The sequence below is a fragment of the Crocuta crocuta genome, unplaced genomic scaffold, assembly GCF_008692635.1.
Source record: "Crocuta crocuta isolate KB4526 unplaced genomic scaffold, BGI_CrCroc_1.0 scaffold1, whole genome shotgun sequence".
In the NCBI taxonomy this organism is placed as follows: Eukaryota; Metazoa; Chordata; class Mammalia; order Carnivora; family Hyaenidae; genus Crocuta; species Crocuta crocuta.
In genome coordinates, this window is record NW_027527930.1 from 1851540 (window position 1) to 1873538 (window position 21999).

The 21999-nt window shown below is 36.2% G+C and overlaps 1 protein-coding gene across 1 annotated transcript in view; it reads right to left on the reverse strand.

The window, feature by feature from the left end:
- Positions 1-98, reverse strand: part of LOC144220443 (transmembrane protease serine 11G-like) — a 31771-nt gene extending 31673 nt beyond the window's left edge. The window contains exon 1 of the mRNA XM_077750665.1: positions 34-98. Coding sequence (XP_077606791.1) covers positions 34-98 — 65 coding nt within the window. The remainder of the gene's footprint in view (positions 1-33) is intronic.
- Between the last annotated feature and the right edge of the window lie 21901 nt (positions 99-21999).

The following is a 21999-nucleotide window of genomic DNA, read 5'->3' on the forward strand; positions in this document are numbered from 1 at the left end:
TGGGTTCTGCAGCCAGCCTACCTGGTTTCTTACCATGGCTCCTCTACTATGGGACCTTCGGCAGTCTTCCCTATACCAATGTAGGTAATGATACCCATCTTGTGAGATGATTGCAAAGACTAAGTGAATCAATATACCTAAAGAACTTAGGATAGTAACTAAAACATAGTGAAGACTTAGGAGTTTTGATTATTTTATTATTTTTATTATCAAAAGTAGCAGAAAAAGGACATCAAGCAGTTTGCACACAGATGAAATGGAGTGAGCTGGTAGAAAGAAGTGCTGGATGGTAGACGTGCCCCTCATGAAGGAAAGAGGTGAGAATTAGTGCCCAGGACCTTGGAATTTGAGTGACAACACTGGCCAGAAAATATGTAGGGACTGGGAAGCCTTTTAGGAGCCTAGAAAAGCGCTGATGATCTTCAGGGAGAGTTCCAGCAGATAAGAGAGTCTAAGCTTGAGAAACACAAGGCTACCAGAGCCTTCAAGAGTAATCCCTAATTTCAGAAGTAGGAATTATCAGATGAACACATTTTGGAGAATCCTTAAGGGGAAGAATTACAATAATGGGTATGAGAAAATTTAAGACAAGATGGGTGAATCATCTGGCTGGGGTTTTAACCCATTGCCTAGGGAAGACAGAACAGTTCTGGAAGAAAGCTGTTGTTATGTAAATATCAGGAAGTGATGGTATTATTATTCATGGTAACAGTGGCTTAGCAGTGATAATGATGATTTTAATTGTACCACCAGATATGATGAGACTTGCATTAAATCTGTGATGTGAGTAGAAATACTACAAGTTGTGCAAAAGAGTAAATGAAAAGATTTGAGCTTTCTTTTATCTTTTGTGTTCTCACAAGCTGTATGTCTTGTTTCTATAACTCCACATTATGCAAATAAGGTAGACATAATGTATCATAAGTGAAAAGTTGACTGATGTCATAATTAAAATAACTGGTATTTAGTTGATACGAGTTCAGAAGGGGATAATCAAGGTCCGAGAGTACTACTCTTCAAAGTTCTGTTCATGAATGCAAATTTACATTTGAAGTTCCATAAGAAACTGTTTCTTGAAGGAAATTTTAATTTTTAAAAATTTATTTATTTTGAGAGAGAGTGTGTGTGTGTGTGCGTGCACACGCATGTGCAAGCCCATGCCTGAGTGGGGTAGGGGCTGAGAGGCAGGGAGAGACACTTCCAAGCAGACTCCACACTGATAGAGTGCAGAGCCTGACGTGGAAGTCAAACTCACGAACCGTGAGAACATGACCTGACCTGAAATCAAGAGTAAAATGCTTAGTTGGCTAAGCCACTCAGGTGTCCCCCTTGAAATAAATTTTAGAGTATTGAGGCAATTAAAACCTGACGAAGACCAAAACGTTGCATAAGCCATTGGCCTGGGTTATTGAAGAGAAGGTGATTGGCCAGAGCAGTACTACACTACTTTGCCCAATACTGCTTCAGTTTTGTTGGTACATTTTCTTGCTCTTATTAATATTTTCAACAAGCATCATTTATCCTTAATCATCTCTCTTCCACCTGCTGTTTAACAACAAATTTTGACCTCCACAAGAAATCAGGGATTGTTTTGAACATTGAAATATGCACAGATGTATTAGCTACAAATATTTTCAAATAAACAAGTTCTACTGTCATTGTATCTAACCGTTCGGAACTATTTATTTTTCAAAATTCAATTTGAAATGTGAAAAGAAAATGAGGTAAAGGCTTTCATAAGTCAGAAAGAACTATTGAAAGAAAGATTTGTTGCTGCTAGAGAAGTCACAGGAGTGCCAAAATGGAAGGGTAATGATAGGTAGATAACTTTGACAGCTTCAGTGAATAACCATCAGGAGTTTTTACATTTAATGAAAACACACTTTGAGCTGCCAGAGGCTTTTGATGTCTTCCTTCCTTCCTGCCTTCCTTTCTCCCTTTATTTCTTTAGCAGCTTTATTGAGGTATAATTCACATACCCTATAGATCACTCATGTAAAGTGCACAATTCAATGATTTTCACTATTTCACAAAGTTGTGTTAACTATCACCACAGTCAATTTTCAAACCTTGTATTACCCCAAACAGAAACTCTGTACCCATTAGTAGTCCCTCTCTATTTTTTCCTAACTCCTGGACTTTATGACTAATCTACTTTCTGTCTCTACTGTTTCATTTTTCATTTCTTAATGACTAATCTACCTCTGTCTCTATTATTTCATTTATCCTGGACATTTCATATAAACAGAATCATATAACAAATGTCTTTTGTATTTGTCTTCTTTTGCTTAGCATAATATTTTCAAAAAGTATCAATGTGATGGTATGTATCACCTCCCTACTGTTTTCCCTAGTGGGAGGTATGACTTCATTTGTTTTCTTTTGCCAAATAATATTCTCTTTTATATTTTATTTGTACATTTGTCAGCTGATGGACATTTGGGTTGTCCCTACTTTTTGGCTATTATGGATCATGCTGCTCTGAGCATTCATGTTCACATTTTTGTCTGGACATATATTTTCATCTCTTTAGCATGCATAGCTAAGCATGGAATTTCTGGCTCATATGATAACTCCATACTTAACGTTTAGAGGAACTGCTAAACTTCCCCAAAGTGCTTATAGCATTTTACATTCCTATCAACAGTGTAAAAATGTTATAGTTTCTCCACATCACTAACATTTTGTTTTTTCTCTTTGCCTCTCCAGAGTGGTTTTTCTCTTTTCTTCCTTCAACTCATTTCTTTTGCTTTGTTCTTATTGTGTCACTCTATTTTTAGCTAAGTCTGTTCATTTCTTATTATACTCTTCCTTTACTTCCCTTTAATTTTTAAATAACATTTTTTAAAAAACAAATACATGTGTTAATAAGATTATTCACAATTTTCTAGATTACCCACTCTATGAATCTTGAAATCATAGGACCTCTCCCTCTGTACAACTTCTTCACGTAGTCAGTCTACCTCTGAATTTTGTTTCTCATTTGTCCTCTTTTTTGTATGACTTTAACATCATCCAACTTCAGGCATTCAAAGTGTTTCACCTGGACAATCACAGTAGCCATGAATAGATCTCTTCACCCCCAGATAATTTCCCTTCAAATACATTCTACAATGTTGCTGCCAGAATTATCTTCCAATTATACAGTTCTAATAATGTGATACTCTCATTCAAAAACCCTCAGATATTTCTTATTATGTGTACTATATGTCCTTTGGGCTAGTATTCATTCATTCATTCATTGATCCATTCAATCATAGGAGAAATAGAGATCCCACTATGTGCTAAAAACTTATTCTGCTGCTGGAAAAACTATGGCAAAGACTGATAAGTTATCTCCTTTTTATGGAGCTCACAGGCTAGTGGAAAGAGGCTGAAAATAAACAAACCAAAGAAGCTTCATCTCATGAAAACAAAGCATATAAATGAATAGGGAGTGACTGGATGCTTAACTGAGTAGCAGGGAATTGCCCCCGAAGAGATGCCATTTCAGCTGAAAGGTAAATTGTGAAGAAACAGCTTCTACAAGTATTGAGTAAAGAGCAACCAGGTGGTAGCAAGTTCCTAGAGCTGGAACAAGAGTAAGCCTGTTGAATTCCTGAAAGAAATCAGGCCAGAGTGCTTGATCATGGTGGATTCCAGAAAGAGTAGAAGAGGTTGAGCCAGAGGAACAAACAAGAACCAAATCATGGGGCCCCTGAAGGCGATGCCAAGTATTGATAATTCGAAGTGTTATAGGAACCCACTGGACAACTTTAAATATAGGAAGAACATGATGATAATTTAGATTTTTAAGAGAAGAGTCTTACATTTGGTGTGTCCAGCTTAATTCTGGGTTCTTAGTAGATAGTACTTCTCTTTACATGTGCTATTCTGTTTCTTATATTGACCCATTTCTGTTTTGCTCACAACATCCCCTCTGCCTAAAATATCCTCTTTTCCTCTGTACTTCTAACCTCCTCTTTTTGCAGTTGCTGGCATTTCCATTTCTGGAAACCTTTCTATGTGCTGGCTACTCCAATGCCTTCTCCCTCCTCTAAGGATCAGTTCCTTTCACTGCAATCCTACTCCAGTTACCAGCCATCTTGAAGTTTCCTCTATTGCACTGTGGCTATTTTGTTGGATTGGCCATGTCCTATTTCATGTTCTGGTTATTTGTGTCACTTTGTCCTTCTTCTACCTCACCTGCCCAGCCTCGTGCTATGCTCTATATCTTGTCATTACCAATAACTTCAATTTCACCATAATCTAAATTTTAATCAACCAACTCTGCAACTACCGCCACTCTTTTTTCCAGCTCACTGCCTTAGTACCCTGGCTTCACCCCTACTGACACTTAAAAGACATGGGTCCTACTACCTTTTCACTGTCTCCCATCATGCTCACGGTAACATTGCTCTCTTACTTGGCATAGATCCCATGGTCTCTAATCATACTCATTCCTGGCATACATCCTCCATCCTATAATCTTCTCTCTGTCATAATCATCTAGTAAAACTCCAACCCTGGTTAAATATAATTTTCTACCTGCTATGCATTTATACAAATATGGCTGGGAAAAATACTCGATTTTGTCGATGAGTCTCATTGTAAACGCAGGAGCACTAATCTCAAGTTGGCCTCAGGGCTTCCTTGTCATAATACTAATTTAGTGATTCCTTCTTTCTCCCAGTGTGAGAAATAGACAATAACTCATATCTCTTTTCAAACCTTCATTACGTCCTCCTTCATCCTTACCCTCAGCTGGTGGCCTTAAAATCATTTCACTGAGAAAATAGAAATAATCAGAAGAGAGCATCCGCCAACACATCTGCCATCCCTATTGTGCTTTTTTTATCTCTTATTTCTATGCCTGTCTATGTTCTCCACCTTTCTTATTGTCATAATAGCAATGTTTAACACAGTGTTTGGCCCAAAGTGGGCAATAAATTCTGGTTTATTCATTGAACTGACATTGTTCTGTTTTCTGCAGAGACAACGAAATTTAAGTGAAGGGCATATAGGATAAGGAGTGAAAAGATTGGATTCTAGTCTTAAATTCCTACAATTTGTCAGAATCAGTTTGTAAAGATGAAGTCAAGAATTAACAGAATTATCTAGATGATTAAGAGGAAACTCTCCCATTTTCTCTTAATTGCACAGAGGGTTTTTTTCAATATCCCACTCAGCTTTATAATCTGGTCTGTATGTGATCTGTCACATATTAAGCAAGTTCTCTGGGTTGCTGCTGTCTCATGAAGAAGAAAGAAGCTGATAGTAGCCTGTTTATTGGATTGCATCTTAGTGCATGTATTGTGCACTATTATGGGTCAGACTTTTAATAAGATATTTGAAGACAATACCATGTTACACTGTTTTATGCATTTTTACATGGTATCCCATCTCTTCTGGCTAATTCTGCATGTATCACACCATCTTCAACAGAAAACAAGCAATATTTCTCACATTACTTTTTTTTTAAAGAGGTTGCTTTGGTCACAGCAGCCTTACCAGCTCTCTGAAGAGAGGTTGCATGTGTGGGGTGGAAGAGCCTGGGTTGTTTTCATACAAAATGCCTTTGTTCTCACTAGTCACGTGACCTTGCCTCATTTATTAGAGCCTGAATTTATTAATCTGGAAAATGCAGATGACCCGTACAGAGATATGAGAATGAAGAGCTAGTAAATTCTCACTTTGCTGTTAGCTCTTACTATCAGGCTTGAATGAAGAAGACTGGTTGACCCTGCTGAACAAAATGGGATGGTTTAAAAATTATTTAAAAAAAAAAAAGGAAAGGAAAGGAAAAGGAGAGAGTGAAAGAAAAGAAAAATGTAAACACTCTGTTCTGACTGAGGCAGTCCAGCCACTGCATAGAAGTCGCACTCATTTGGGAGATTCCTGTCTATTTGGTAACCAAGTGTATAGACAGTTCTCTTGTCCCCGATTTCCCATTACTCATCCTCACATTTCAGTGGTAAAATACCTGCCAGTGGGTGACTATATTACTTCAGTTAAATATAAATGGCATTTGTATATACCTGATAAGCTATCTTAATTGTTGGGAGTTCTTTCTGTCTGTGTTTGATAAATTTGCACAATGTAATCAGAGCCTCAAGGGGTGGTTCTAGAGAGTCTTAGGGCCCCTGAGAAGATAGGGAGTGGTCCTTTAGTCAAGGATGCCCCACCTTATTTCAAACAGGTTTGGGAGAGCAGAAGATGAGGTAGAAGAGTGGAAGGGTGAAGCACAGGTCACCCTAACAATAATAATAATGATAATAGCTTTCATTTATATAGCACTTTATAGTTTTTAAAAAATTTTTTACATTTATTTAGTTATTTTTGAGAGACAGAGTGAGACAGAGCGTGAGCAGGGGAGGGGCAGAGAGAGAAGGAGACACAGAATCTGAAGCAGGCTCCAGGGTCTGAGCTGTCAGCACAGAGCCCTACCCGGGGCTCAAACCCACAAACCGTGAGATCGTGACCTGAGCCGAAGTCGGACATTCAACCGACTGAGTCACCTAGGCACCGCAAGCCCTTTATAGTTTTTAAAGAGCTTTAGCATACCCTGTAACACTTGATCCATATCCCATCCCATAACTCTGTAAAGTTCACATGGTAAATATGATTTGCCCATTTTTCAATTGAGACTATAAAGATTTACCCAAGAACATTAAAGTACTAACTATTGGAGCTCACATAAGTTCCTTGTCTTCTACCTATGAACATTTTTCTCTGTGAAACACAGGTTCTAATCCAAAATTACTATAGCAATGACCAGTGGAGCATGTGAGAAAAATAGAAGCTTGGGAAAAGGGAGGTAAATTTTGTTGAGAAGAACTGTACTAAAAAAATATACAATTTTATATTCAGTCCAAATCCAAGGATCTGGAAGAACACCAAGACTCAGAAAAATAGTACATGGCAGCAATTAAGAGCTTCTAGTAATTTTTGGAGTAACCAGGGCAACCAAAGCCTTATAGTGGAGCTGCTCAGCAGACCATGTTGGGGGACACATGTCTGAGTCACATGTCTCAAGGCAGTGAGGTCACTGACCACCTGGGTTGTGACCTTTAGGGAACCCCAAAAAGCAGTAGAGGACAGAAAATGATTATTCCTGTTGAAAAGAACTAAATTCCTTTAGGGAAGAGACTTAATTCACTTATAAGTGGGACATTTATAAGCCATTCTATTGGGTCTGTTCTCAGAAACATAAGAAGGAATCCAAGTCAAAGAAGTATAACCAGCCCCTAGAAAATCACCTGGTCATTTGTTACACATGTGCATCTGGCCTAAGGGTCATGATCAAATCTTACTAACACACTAAACTCTCTTCTAATTAGTATCTTCATCGGGGTCCATTAGCAATGATAATCTTTCACATTTAGAATCTTTTGTAGCTTTCATGGTGTTTATCTGAAATATTGGTACAGGAGTAAAAACAGGTTCTTGTATATGGTCTAATGTCACATAACTATTAACTAGAGGAATCTTCATTCAGGTGTTTTGACTCCAAACCCAGGGCTTCTTCCATGTTATTTGCTCTAAGCTGCTATTTGTTTTGCAAGGGGAACATTCCAGTAATATGGATTTACTTTATTAGTTCTTCATAAAATGGAGATTTTTTAGAGAGGGAAAGAATATTTTGCCAGAGAGTTGGTGTTTGAGCTTGAATTGCAAAAATTACTGAAGATTCCGTTTGGTTTTTTCTTATAATGTTTTTTATTGATTTATGAGAGAGAGAGAGACAGCATGAGCAGAGGAGGGTCAGAGAAAGGGGGAGACACAGAATCTGAAACAGGCTCCAGGCTCTGAGCTAACTGTCAGCACAGAGCCCAATGCAGGGCTCAAACCCATGAACTGCGAGATCATGACCTGAGCCAAAGCCAGTCACTTAACCGACTGAGCCACCCAGGCACCCCTAGAAGATTCCATTTGAAACACTGGAAACTTGAAAGAACTGGCAAATTCAGGTAGTTACAATCAAAGCAATATTTAACTGTAGTAATTATAGAAAAGCATCAACCATGAAACTTAAAAATCAAAATTTCCCCTGCTGTGTTTATGATTTTATTTTTATGAATGCTGAAGTATATAAGTACCATCTATAATAAACCCATAATGAGCATTTGTTTTAAAAAGTAGGGCTTCTAATTTGCATTTTCTTGAGGATGTCAACCTTGTTAAAACTAAAACCTTGTTAAAACTAAAACTAAATACCTATTATATTAGCTAACTAAGGAGGCATTCTGTATTCTGAGTCCAATGATCCCAGTCTACAATCGCCACTTCCCTGCTTACGTAAAATGTACTCATCTCTAAGAACTCATTCAAGAGCTCTATTTGAAGTGATCATATTCTGTCCTGTTTAAAATTCATTGTTCTTTTTTGAATCATTATCAAATTTCAGTTGCAATCATCACAATTTTTTTGCTATAAGTGCTAATATCTCAAGTTAATTTTCTTACATTTTTAAACGAACTCATTTTTAACGTAGCTAATCCCTAAGCAATACTATCCACCAAATACTGAGTTTGAATAGTAGCTTTATCTTCTCTATCATACATTAAAATAAATCCTACCTAAAGTTATTTCATATGTCACTAGCAGTATGAGTACAGGTCTTTCAGGTAATACTGCTGAAGTGCATTGATTATACCTGTACTTAACATTTATTCAATTTTAAATTGTATTATGTTTGTTACTACTTATTATTCTTTCAATCTTCCTTTTATCAGAAGTTAGGTTTCCTTTCTCCCCCTACCATGTACCCAATTACAGGTCGTGTCCTTGGTAGGAGATGAGTGCATTTGTTGTTATTGTTGAAATAAAGTAACATCGAGCTCATCTTATTATTACTTAGATTTTTTGTTGACATAAGAAATATTATCAGTATCAACTCACTATGACCTCTTTGTATGAGTCTGAAATTCTAAGTCTGGTTTATTTACCAAAACTGAGGATTAAGATTGCATTTTAACTCAGTAATGTGTCAATATCTAGGAAATTTGGAAGGATTTCTTTTTTTTTTTGATGGCTAATAAACTGGGAAACAGAGTATAAACTTTGCTGTGAATTTGTGAAATAAGATTAATTGTGGATGGACTGGGCAATAGTACTTTCAGACTACAAACTGCCCTTTATTGCACACTACTTATTGCTATAGGGACATTTCAAATATTGTACTATGACAGCCCTATCCAGAAAAAAACAAACAGCAAACCCACATTGTGTTTTACTTAAATGCCATAAAAGGAGGAGAACTCTTCTTTTAAAAACTGCCTTATTTGTGTAAATTGTATCTTTTTCACTGTTTTAGGTTATTTGATACTAAGCATTGATAAAAAGTTGATACCTTTCCTTATTAAATTCTTGGAGCTAACAGATTAGATAAATCAGTTTCACATAATCTTAGTTTATTTCCATGTTTCACTTTTGTATTTTTGAATGAGATATTCACTTCCTAAAAATGGTGTGTAGACATCATCACAGGAAACACTAAATACTCTGATTACTTTTTTTTAAAGGAGAGGAAAGTGAATAATGGTAGATAAATCTGTTTATTAATTTTTCATAAATAAAAGGAAAGTCAAATGGCAAATTTTAAGTTATATGTTACAAATATGAAAAGGAATAGGTTAACTTATAAACATGAATTAAAAACATTCAATATGCATTAGCAGTTTTACTTTACCATTTAAAAATGATTACTAAGTTTATACCAATATCAGGTACTTTTCGTAACTGAGATTATGGCAGTGAACAAGCCAGGTACTGTGTCAAATTCATGACTGTATTTTTAGCACCTGGGATATGGTAGATGCTCAATAATTTTCTTAATTGAAATAATGGGAAGAGAGGAATCTTAAAGAAGACTAATTAACATTTAAGATATGGGCAAAGAATGAAGTTTGGAAATCACAGAGGAAAATAAAGAGGAAAGTAAAGTGCGATATGATAATGAAAGAGGATATTTGAGGAAGGATTGATCCACAGTGGCATATGCTGTTGAGAAATCAAATACGATTAAAATTTAGAAATCCATTGGGTTAACCAGTAGTGAATCACTGGTGACCATGACAGGAAAAGGAACAGAGTAGTGGCATTATAAACTAAATATCAGTGGATTTGAGGAAAAATTGGGAGTGAGGAGATAGAATGGCAGATGAAAACCTTTTACCTTCATTAATTTGACTATGAATGGGGAGAGATTAAGTCATCAAGGCATATGGGTTGAGGTAGGATTTTTTTCCCCTTGTGAATCAGACTTTTGAGTATGCTTACATTGGTGTTAACTAGCCAACAGAGATCCTGAGGCTGGGCAGATATTTGAAGGATCTTGAATTTTAAACCGTTAGATTCCCACATATAAAATTGCTATTTGTGGAGGTCAAAAGTAGTTATGTATTGACAATTTTGAATGGCTTAACTTAATTTGGAGAACTTGGACACACTGTAGGCAGCCTCTTAGAGTATGAATGGATGTAGGTAGGTTTGTTGGTTCAATGTAAGGAAGTTGAAGGAATTCTTATCTAATTGATGAATCACATTCTCTGTTTGAAATAGTAGACACATGAGAGGGCAGGTGGTGAGAACTGGAAATTTGGAGAGGCTGGAGGAGGTAGAAATAGTGGTGGAAAATGGGAGTACAGACTAAGGGAATGTAATAGGCATGCCAGGGAGAGTTGAGTCCTCAGACAAATTGGCACCTCTTGTACATTTGTGAATTTTCTGTAGTAGTCCTCAGTGGTCTGGGCAGGGGTGAGCCATTGTTCAGACAGTTGTATTCTCTCTAGAATTTATCTCGATGTGAATGATGAAAGAAACATAGGACAATAGAATTTAGTGGAGTTTGGCCTCATTAAAAAATTTATTGAAATGATGAACATAAGGATCACAAGAAAAACAAAAACAAATATGTGTGTGTGTGCTGGGGTGGCAACTGATGGGTATGAAGAATTCACAGATTAGAAGAGCCAATGAATAAAAAAATACCCTTATGCATTAGAAATAACTAAGACTTTAAGAAGGAAGGTTAGAATAGAGATAGTTGTCCAAAGTTATGATTCAGGAAGAGTAATTCCAAGTTATGACAAAGTCTAGGGTGTGGACATGAGAGTAGTATTTGAAGACAATATTCTAGAGATGAGAAGATTGAGGAAATAAATGACTGGGATGTTGCAGATGAAGCACACAGGCAGTGATGTCACCTAGAGTAAATGTAGGACTTGAAGTGGAGAAAGAGATGGGGAAGCAAGTGCCAGGGCACCTGGGTAGCTCAATCAGTTAGCTCAGCACCTGACTCTTGATTTCAGTTCAGGTCATGATCTCATGGTTTGTGGGTTCGAGCCCTGTGTCAGGCTTCATGCTTACAGCCCTGGGCCTACTTGCGATTTTCTCTCCCTCTCTCTCTGCACCTCCCCTGCTTGTGCTCTCTTTCTCTGTCTCAAAATAAATAAACTTTACAAAAAAAAAAAAACGGAGGAAGGAAATACCAGTCTTCAATAAAGAGGGGGCATACTCATGGGTCCATATGGACTATGATGAGAAAAGAAAGAAGGCAGAGAGCAAACTGTGTGAGCCTCAGAGGAAAAAGGCAGCTTGCAAGAGTGTTTACAGGGGCGTGGAGAGCCATGGTCTGAGGTGGCATTAAAGAGTGAGGAGGACCATGACTACATCTTCAGTAATAAACCCTTAGTTGAGATGGTTGTAGAAAATAATGTGTCTTAATATCGTTATGACCTCACTCATCTGAGGACTTTAAGATACAAAACAGATAAAAGTAAGGGAAGAGAAGCAAAAAAAATATAAAAACAGGGAGGGGGACAAAACATAAGAGACTCTTAAATATGGAGAACAAACAGAGGGTTACTGGAGGGGTTGTGGGAGGGTGGGCTAAATGGATAAGGGACATTAAGTCTACTCCTGAAATCATTGTGGTACTATTTGCTAACTAACTTGGATGGAAATTTAAAAAATAAAATAAAAAATAAAAAATAATGTGTCTTGAGGAAAGAATCATATTTCAGTTTTATAGAGATACAGAGAATATGCAGAGAAAAAATGTTAGGATGTAAAGCAGTTTGTTAATGAAGGGATGGCATTTCAAAAATTGTGAAAATGCTCAAGATAACCTATGCTAAGGAAATAGTTTCAAATAGTGAAAAAATTAGAAGGATGTTCATTATTACAGTGTTGTTTACAATATGTGTATCCATTTTACTAGGATTGAAAAATTTTTTTTAAATAGAGGTTTAAAGGAGATAATCTATCATGACATCATCCTATAAAAATACTTAGCTGTAGAAAAACAGATGTTTGTATCTTGTTAAGTCTTATTTTTTTTAAAGCTATGATAAAAAAGAAAATACAAATGTATATCTATGTATAATGTGTGTGTGTGTGTTCTTATAAAACTAATTTAAACTTGGAATTTTGCTACTTCAGATATACTAATTACTCTTACTCAGTTTAGGGACCATCTGTTCTGTCTCTGTCTCTGTCTCTGTCTCTCTCTCTATCTTTTTTTTTTTTTTTTGGTATTTTGTCCTAGCCCTACATTGACAGTACTGAATTCCCAGAGCCCAAAGCACTATTACAGAAGTTGACAGAAATCTGTCATTTAAGTGACAAATTTGGTTTCTGAATTAAAAATCACTTTAGGGGCACCTGAGTGTCTCAGTCAGTTAAGCGGCTGAGTTTGGCTCAGGTCCTGATCTCCCAGTATATGAGTTAGAGCCCTGCCTAGTGCTCTGTGTTGACAGCTCAGAGCCTGGAGCCTGCTTTGGATTCTGTGTCTTCCTTTCTCTCTGCCCCTCCCCTGCTTACACTCTGTCTCTGTCTCTCAAAAATAAACATTAAAAATTAAAAAAAAAAAAAACACTTGACAGAGTCTTTTTATGCCTATTATTATAAAATCCAAACTCGGTTTTTACAATCAATGTGGGAAAGAACTAAAAATCCATTGGTGGATGTTACAACATGAAGAGACTCTAGGTGGTTGTAAGGCAGTAAGGGAGGGCAGGAGAAATGAATGAAGGTGGTCAAAAGTGGTCAAACTTCCAGTTATAAAATAAATAAGTCATGGAGATGTAATGTACAGCAAAGTGACTATATTGACTATTTGGAAGATGCTAAAAGTTCTCATCACAAGAAAAAAATTGTAACTGTATGGTGATGGATGTTTACTAGACTTATTGTGGTGATCATTTCACAATATAGACAAATATCAAATCATTATGTTATATACCTGAAACTAATGTAATATTGTATGTCAACTGTATCTCAATTTAAAAAAAGAAAAGAAACTCTTATGTGTCTGTGTGAAGCAAAGAGAAATGTAAAAGTATTCAGAACCTCATTGTAGGATTGTGATAATCCAAAGAATCTATTTCATAGTTACTCAGTTTTAGGAAGGAAAATAAGGACTAAAAAGTATAAATTTATTTACATCTATTTATACTACTATATCTAAATACAGAGTGGCTTACTAGAAAAGTAAACAAAATATTTCTGTGTGAAAGAGCCTTTGAAAGTGATATGATATCTAGCTAAGTCAAATGGAGAAGTTCAAATTACCAAAACCTGATGAGCTGTTAGTCCCATATAAATTTGAAGAACAATTAAACAGCTCAATTAGAATACTACATGCCAAGAATTCTACTACGCACTAACATGTACAACAAAGAATAGGTATATTTACTTCACATTACTCACAGGTGACAAAAACTAATAAACATTTACCTGTATATTTCAAATGGAGAAAACCCTCTGAGATTTAGCTACACTGAGGCATGGATTTTCAAATGAAAGAGGATAGATAGTTTTTCAACACCTCCCCCACCCGTCCAAGCACCCGCACCCCTACTATTTCTGGGAGCCACAAAACTAAGAAAAACCAAAACCAATGTAGCAAAAATCAATAAAGTAGCCATAATGATCTATCTGAATAGGGATATGGACAATAGAATTTGCAAGGATTTTGGACTCAGAGGGAAAAATTTTGAAAATCTTGAATATAGAAAATAATAGGAATAGAGAAGTCTAAATGGTTTCCTGGTATATTGATCAGAGGTAGGTCTTTTGCTTTTTCCAGACTTTTATTTCAGCTTGTTTTTCCTGTCTCTATGTCCCTTTATGTCACTTTCATTTCTTTATGGTAGGTTTCATTAACTAGTCCCGATACACAACTCACATTTACAGAAGCCTTAAAAGAAACAATTAAAACTGTATGTTTATTCATCCCTATGCCTCTGATGTCCCAAATGGTGACTGGTACATAGTAATTCTTGGACAAATATATAACTATTAAAGAAATTGAAGAGCAAAAAAAAAAATTAATCAGATTATCTTTATCATATGGAATCACCACTTTTTCCCCCTGACAGAATGGAGACAATTTTAAGTAAAAATAAAAATAATATTAATAATGATCGTCATCCCACTTCGATTACATTCCACTTAAAAAGTGAATCCTAATGTGTGCCAGTTCTAGAATAAGATCGAGTGTGAAAACTTGGTTTTGTTCATTTTGTGTTGCCTTTCAACAACCTAAACCTATTAATGTGGGGTCTATGAGGATCAGGCAGAAAGAGGAACATTTTGAATGACTATTGACAATTAAATCTGTTGGGAGACTGTGATCCAGAAGTCCATGTGTGCTTAATTGAGTTTTATACACAATATTAAATTATTACCAACAAAGGAAATGGTGCAACTCTAGTTAAACAGTATTAGAAAAGATATTTGTAATTCCCTCAGTATTCTGAGTAATTTGTACTAATTGACACATATGTGCACATAAATAATTAATGTTAAAAATATAGGAAAATGCAGAATGGATTAGACAGGGGGGTGGGAACTAAAAAATGTCTAAGATTTATTTTCCATAGACTTCCTTCCAAATCTATTAAAATACAAAAACTTTAGGATTATTTATTTGCCCTTATTTGCTTTGATATTCTTGTGTATAAATTATTCTTACATTGTTTTTTAACTTTTTATTTTAAAAAGCAAAAAAATGTCTCAAAGGATGTTAAGATTCCTTTTCTTGAGTTTCAATGATGTTGATCAATTTCAGAATGGGGGTAAAATACAATACTTGCTATTCAACTTGTATATTTCCTCTGTTTTCAATGTGTCAATTGAATGCATGGTTTGGAAAGACCACGAATAGCATTAGATATTCTAGAATCTGGATTCATGCAAGAATTGCCCCATCCTTTCACTCATACAAATTAAAGCAATGTTACCTCAGGCTCTCTGTTTCTCCTTCCTCTCTGTGTGACTATCTCATTTTCATATTAAAATTTCCAATAAGAATCCAACTTGTTATACTTTTCAAATCTTAAATATGAAATTGTTAGCATGGTTTCCTGAAATAAAAAGTACTAACATGACTGTGTCATTATTTTCTTCAACAACAGCAAAAGAAAAGAAAAACCTATTAAATTTTCAATTCACAATAACTTTCAGAAGTAGAAAACACAACCTGAAACAAGTCTGTCAAACATGAAATAAAGTTAAACTTACTGATACATCATACGCTGCTGGGAATGCAAACTTTTCCACCTCCGTGTTTCTTGCGATTTCTTGTCAAATGAGTAGCATCCTGGGCATTCTTTCAGACTGGTAAGCTGACTAAAGAAAGAATGCTTAAGGATTTAGAATAAACTAGTTTAACAAGTTGGGATGGGTACATTTTAACCAATAGTAGGGTTTGAAATGAAGAATCACTTATAAATCTTTGTTTCAGTAAGTAAGAATTTCCTGGCTCTTGCTAATGAAAATAAATGAGAAACAATATTGCCTACAAAACCTAAGCAACACCCTTGAAAACTTGGAGAAGTTTTGTATTTATCTTTCAAGAAGTGTCACTCTTCCTTCTGAGTCACTACAGGTCTAGTCCTCAGGCCCTGCTGTTCATCTCTTTCAGAAGCAAGTGTGAAACAAGATCAGAGGGTTTCATAAAACATTTGATGGCTCTTGACTTTTTTTCTTAGTGCAATGGTACATGCACTCATTGTGTATTCAAAAGGGGAACCCGGCTTTAAGGTGGAAAAATGAAAATATATTTGTGCCAACTGCCATTTTAAAAGGCTTCACCAGCTCATCATCCTCTCGTCATATGCTCTCCTTTGTAGCTGTGGATGCATCTGCCTTCTTTGACTTTGAGTTTTCGTTTATCCAGTCCTTTATTTTTTTCCTATTGTGTCTTTGCCCACATGCCTAAAATATCCCTTCCCTTCTTTCTTACACAGTTCTCAATTCAAAATCCACCTCACTGTAAGATTCAAGTAATTTCATTAGAGTCTGCCTACAGAGTCCCGAGACTTTGAAAATGTACATTCTCAGATGACTCCTCCAGATTTCCCTGACTCTGACACTATCTGAGCAACCCCTGACCCATGCTTTCCCTTCAAGCTGGCATCTAGGTTTAGTTTTGCTTATTTTCAGGTCTATAGATCTATTTTTCCTGTTAAAGAGTGAAAGATTTGAGGCCAGAAACTTTGATGTCTTTGAATGAAAATGCACTTACCAGCACCTCTGCAAACACTTTGACATGTGGTACTTACTAAGTCTTTCTTTAATAAAGTTGTCTTGACAACCCACATTCACTCACATTTCCATCCCTCTTTTGTCTTGAAAAAAAGTTTTTGGCAAGACAGGAACACACAATATTTACAATAAATAAATGAATATATGAACAAAATGTTCAAATTAGCTAATAAATAAAAATTCTTTATCTTTGCCAATTTTTCCATTAATGAGTAACAAATTCCTATAAACTTAACCACTTAAAACAACAGCCATTTGTTATCTGTTTTCATTCTGCTGCTCAGATGTCTGGGCAAGCTCAACTTTGTTCTCTGCTTTCTGTCTCATAGGTGGAAGGCAAGGTGTGAGCTCAGCGAGGCTCCTTTGTGAAGGCTATGGAGAGAAATCACGTGCCAGCTCATTCTGGCCATTGGCAGAATTATGTTCCTTGCAGAAAGGCTAAGTTTCCTGTTTCTTTGCTGCCTGTCAGCTAAGACTATCCTGCTCCTACAGGCTATCTGCAATTGATACATGGTTCTTTCCATCTTCAAGCAAGAAATAGTGCTTCTCACACTTAGAATCTTCTCACAGTTAGAATCTCTGACTTTTCTGCTACCAGGAAGAGAAAATTCTCTACTTCTAAAAGATTAGATCAAACCTACCTGGAAAATCTCCTCTTTTATTAATTCAAAGTAAACTGATTAGTAATCTTAATCATCCACAAAATTCCTTTTGCCATGTAATGTAACATTATCATGGACATGCATGTCTCATTGTCAATGAGATTAGAGCAGAAGATCTTGGAGGACCATTTCAGAATTCTGCCTACCTACTGCAACATTGACAGAAAATATCATTTTCTATTAATATCTACAATGTATAAATAATATTAGTAGATTTTAGTGAAAAATTAACATCATATACTCTGGTCAGTTGGTATAACAGTTTCAGAAAGCAAACTTGCTAAACTGATGGTGGGGGGAAAGCTTCTATGCAAAGGGATTCATTTGTGATGCAATATTACAGTGTATTTAAAGCACTAGAGGTACCTTTTTAAAAACTGAAATGAAGAATGGCACAAGGGAAGAAACCAAGATGGGAAATTAAAATGGAAAATAAGAAAAGTAAAATCATGAATTTTTTTATATCAAGAAATAGATTTTGTTTTTACTCTGTAGGTCAGAGGCTCTTAATTTCTTTTAATGCCATGTCTATCTTTGGCTGTGGATCCATTCTCATAATTATGTGTTTTTAGATGCATAAAATAGAATACACAGAATTATAGAGAAACCAATATACAGTACTATAGTTATGGGAAAAGTTTTAAATGTGGTAAAGTAATAAATATGTTTTTCCATTAACATTAAATCACAGGACATAGCAATGTTGAATAACATAGTTTCAAATCTGTGATGAGCATAAACATATTTTGATATATATGTAACAATTGTTAAATGAAATAAAAATACCTACACTCTTTCTTGGTGACAAAGTCCCTGAGATAACTTATGGTACTGTTTTTATTTTTGGGTTTTTTTGGGGGATTTTTTGCCTATTTTATAATAGAAAGAAATAGCAAATTTTGATTAAAAGTTAATAAAAATAAAGTGAAGACTTTTTCTATCCAAGTTGTTGGCTCTAGATGAAGTATCTCTTCTGTAGGAGATGGAGAAATTAGAGGTAATTGAAACAGAAGTGCAGGGCAGTGGAGTAGAGGACATCAAGTTGGAGAAGGAAGATCATTTTGAAGTTCTTCCAAAATTCCAGACAGGGGATTATGGAGGTGGGGTCATTTGGAAGTTAGAGTCATTTGGATTTATGAGTTCAAAGAATTGAGACTAGGTGTGGATCATCTACTCAGCTATTGAAATTGACCACAATGAAGACAGGAGTTAGGGAGAGAGATCTATTTTGAGCAGACACCTAGCAAGTCAATAAATGTGAGGAGTGATCAAGAGGTTAGCAGGAATTAGGAGGGGTAAAGTGTGGAATAGCTAATGGCATGAGCCTATATACTAAAAATACTATATGTTTTTATACTAGTGTGTATCAGTAATTGTTGGAAGACTAAAGTATTTTGAAGCTTTTAGTTAAGAGTTGGAAAAATTCTGACTCAGTATTACAGCCAGAGAAAAAGGGCAATCACTTGGGAGGGCTTAAAAATGAAAGGATATGTTAGATAGGAGTATCCATACTTTGGTAAGATGGTGGGGGAGCATTCTGTGAAGAGGTTGAGGATCTAGGAATATTTTAAAGAGAGAGGTGCAGTTCATTTTTCATTTTTTTTTATGTATTTCTAGGCGAGAGAGAGACAGCGTGAGCAGGGAAGGGTCAGAGAGAGAGGGATACACAGACTCCGAAACAGGCGCCAGGCCCTGAGCTGGCAGTCAGCACAGAGCCCAGCGTGGGGCTCAAACCCACGAACCGTGAGATCATGACCTAAGCAAAAGTCGGACGCTTAACCGACTAAGCCACCCAGGGGGCCCTCTAGGAATATTTTAATAAAAAGAAGCAAGGAGGATTCAGGGGAACCAGCTGAAAAATAGGGTAGTAGAGAGATGTTAAACCAAGGAGGGAAGACAAAGAACAGTTTGAGGAGAAGGAAAAGAAACCACAGGCATAATGGGAAAGAAGCAAAGGTGGAAAAGACGGGTGATTAAAGGGCTCTTCATTTGGTACAGGGCTAGGGGGTTTGTGGAGTGAGGAAGGGAAGGATGCATTAGTTTATACCTCATGACCCTAGTATAAAACTTGGTTGACAGTGGGCTAACCTGTCATTCTGGGCAAGGTCTGTGTAATGTAACTATTTGATGTAGCAACTCAAAGCCATGAAAAAATGATGATTATACCAAACACATAGTCACTGAAAAATATGTAATATGATCTCAGATGAAAAAACACATAATTTTATATATGCTGTTACATCAACTTTGTAAAATATACGTAAGCATATACATAAGGATTGTAAGATAAAAACAGAAATAGTTAGGCCAATACAATTGTGTGCATCCTCCCTCTCAAAAAGTATAGTTATAATGTTCCTGTAGTATTTTTTAAAGGGCTAAATAATTATCCATTTCCATTACTTTAAAACATATTTTATTCAGTAGTCCAACTATTTTCTTTTATCTGAAACTTTTATCAAGCAGCTGATGCTTAATATTTGTCTTTCCAATGGCTTCAGTTTTACTTTCAGATTCTTTTGGTTTCTCCTCTTCATTTTTAAATTCTTTTCTTCATAGTGCACTTCAGCCTGTTCATTTAGCTTCCTAATTCTCTTTCCCTAGGGATTACCACTTGTAGGACAAACACTAGTAGACTGAATCCCAGGAGTTCATTAATCTCCACTTAGATCTAAACAAGAGGATACAGGTTTGAGGTTCAGCAAAAAGTGCTTGTTTTGAATACTAGGAAAGATTTCAAAGGTGAAGTTAGTGAAGTTAGCATTGCTAAGAGAGTCATTCAAAATATTGTCGTGAGGACACCGAGGAAGCAGTTTATGCATTCCTTTTTCCATTTTTTGAGCACCAAGGATTTTTTACTTTTGTCAGCTGCAACTTGTCCATTGCAGCTTGTCACCTTCTGGAACACATCCTCTACTTTGGACTAAAATAGAGATAATGTACCATCTATTAGCTAAGTAGCAATAAATGTGTTAGATAGTTTAACTCTGTCAGCATCAATCATAATTCCATCAAAACAAGTTATGTAACCTTGTGGTTTTTGCCTTTGGTAACTCTGCACTCCCTGCTTGCAAATCCAGAGCACACTTTTAATTTCTGTCCACTTTGTCTCCTGGATTGCATTCCCTTAGACCCCAAATAAACACTTTGGTTGCTTTACAGCCTCTTCTCCTTGGTTGACAATACTGATGAAGGGTGGTTATTAAAACCATTAGGAAGACAACTCCATGCATTTATGAAATTTCTCTTGCTGGAAATATTTAAAAGGGCATCTGAGCATCTTTTACAGAGAATATCTAGGTTTGGGGGAAGAAAGAGAAGAAAGATCTAATAGGATGATCACCTTATCTATGAAACTACATTTTTAAATAAAAGTTGGGACATAGATTCTGACAATAGATCAAAATGTGTAAAAATGTGTAAAATACTTCACAAGAAAGCTATGACAACTGGTTAGCTTATTCTTCATTGCATAGCTTTGTTACTTAAAGAATTTTTAATAATCCAGAATGTAGACTAAAATATTACAAAGCCGACTCTTTAAAGTATACTTCATTAAATGCTAACTTTGGACTGCCTTTGATATTTTCCACTGTCAACTACATAATAGCTTTTAAAATGTTCCCAGCAGAGGTGTGCCTGGGAGGCTCAACTGGTCAAGTGCCTGACTCAATTTCAACTCAAGTCATAATCTTGAGTTTTGTGAGTTCAAGCCCCATATTGGGCTCCATGTTGAAAATATTGAAACTTGTAGAGGAATGTTTATTCTAAGTATTTACAGCAATAGCTTAGGGGGACCTGGGTGGCTCAGTTGGTGGTTTAGCTCTGTGCTGAGCATGGAGACTGCTTAGTATTCTCTCTCTCCTTCTCCCTCTGCCCCTCCTCTGTTCTCTCTAAAAGATAAATAAACATTTTTAAAAATATTTTTTATTTATTTCTAGGAGAGAGAGAGAGAGAGAGACAGAGCGTGAGCAGGGGAGAGTCAGAGAGAGAGGGAGATACACACTCTGAAATAGGCTCCAGGCTCTGAGCTGGCAGTCAGCACAGAGCCCGACGTGGGGCTTGAACCCACGAACCGCGAGATCATGACCTAAGCGAAAGTTGGACGCTTAACCGACTAAGCCACCCAGGCGCCCCAACAAATAAACATTTTAAAAAACCCCAACCACACTGAGATACCACCTCACCCTGGTCAGAGTGGCTAAATGAGCAAATCAGAGGACTCTAGATGTTGGCAAGGATGTGGAGAAATGGGCATCCTCCTACACTGTTGGTGGNAGAGGACTGATGGGTGGGGGGGGGGAGCAGGAGGGAGATGGGCATGGAGGAGGGCACTTGTGAGGATGAGCCCTAGGTGTTATATGGAAACCAACTTGACAATAAACTATTTGTAAAAATAAAAAAACCCAACCTAATCAAAAATTTTAATTTGCTTAATTATAGTGGGTTTTCTGTAGTTTTATCTATTCATAAAACAGATTTTCTAATGAGGCAGTAAGAAGAGCCAAGAGAAAGACATTGGTTGTTTAGTAGAGTTCAAAATCTTTTGCTGTTCATCATTTAAAAATATAGTCTAGATTTTTAACTTATACCATATTAAGGTTTTAAATTGCTGCCAATTTAACGAGCTCTGCAGCTTTGCCTCATTAAAATTATCCTCCTCTCCTTAGGTATAGTTGGATACACTTTTAAGTGGTGTTGTTTGTCTTAACAGTAAAACTGTGTTGCTCCAATGAAACTTTGCTGAATATTATGTGAATTTAACTTACCTCACCTTTTTTTTTTTTTTTTTTTTTTTTTTTGT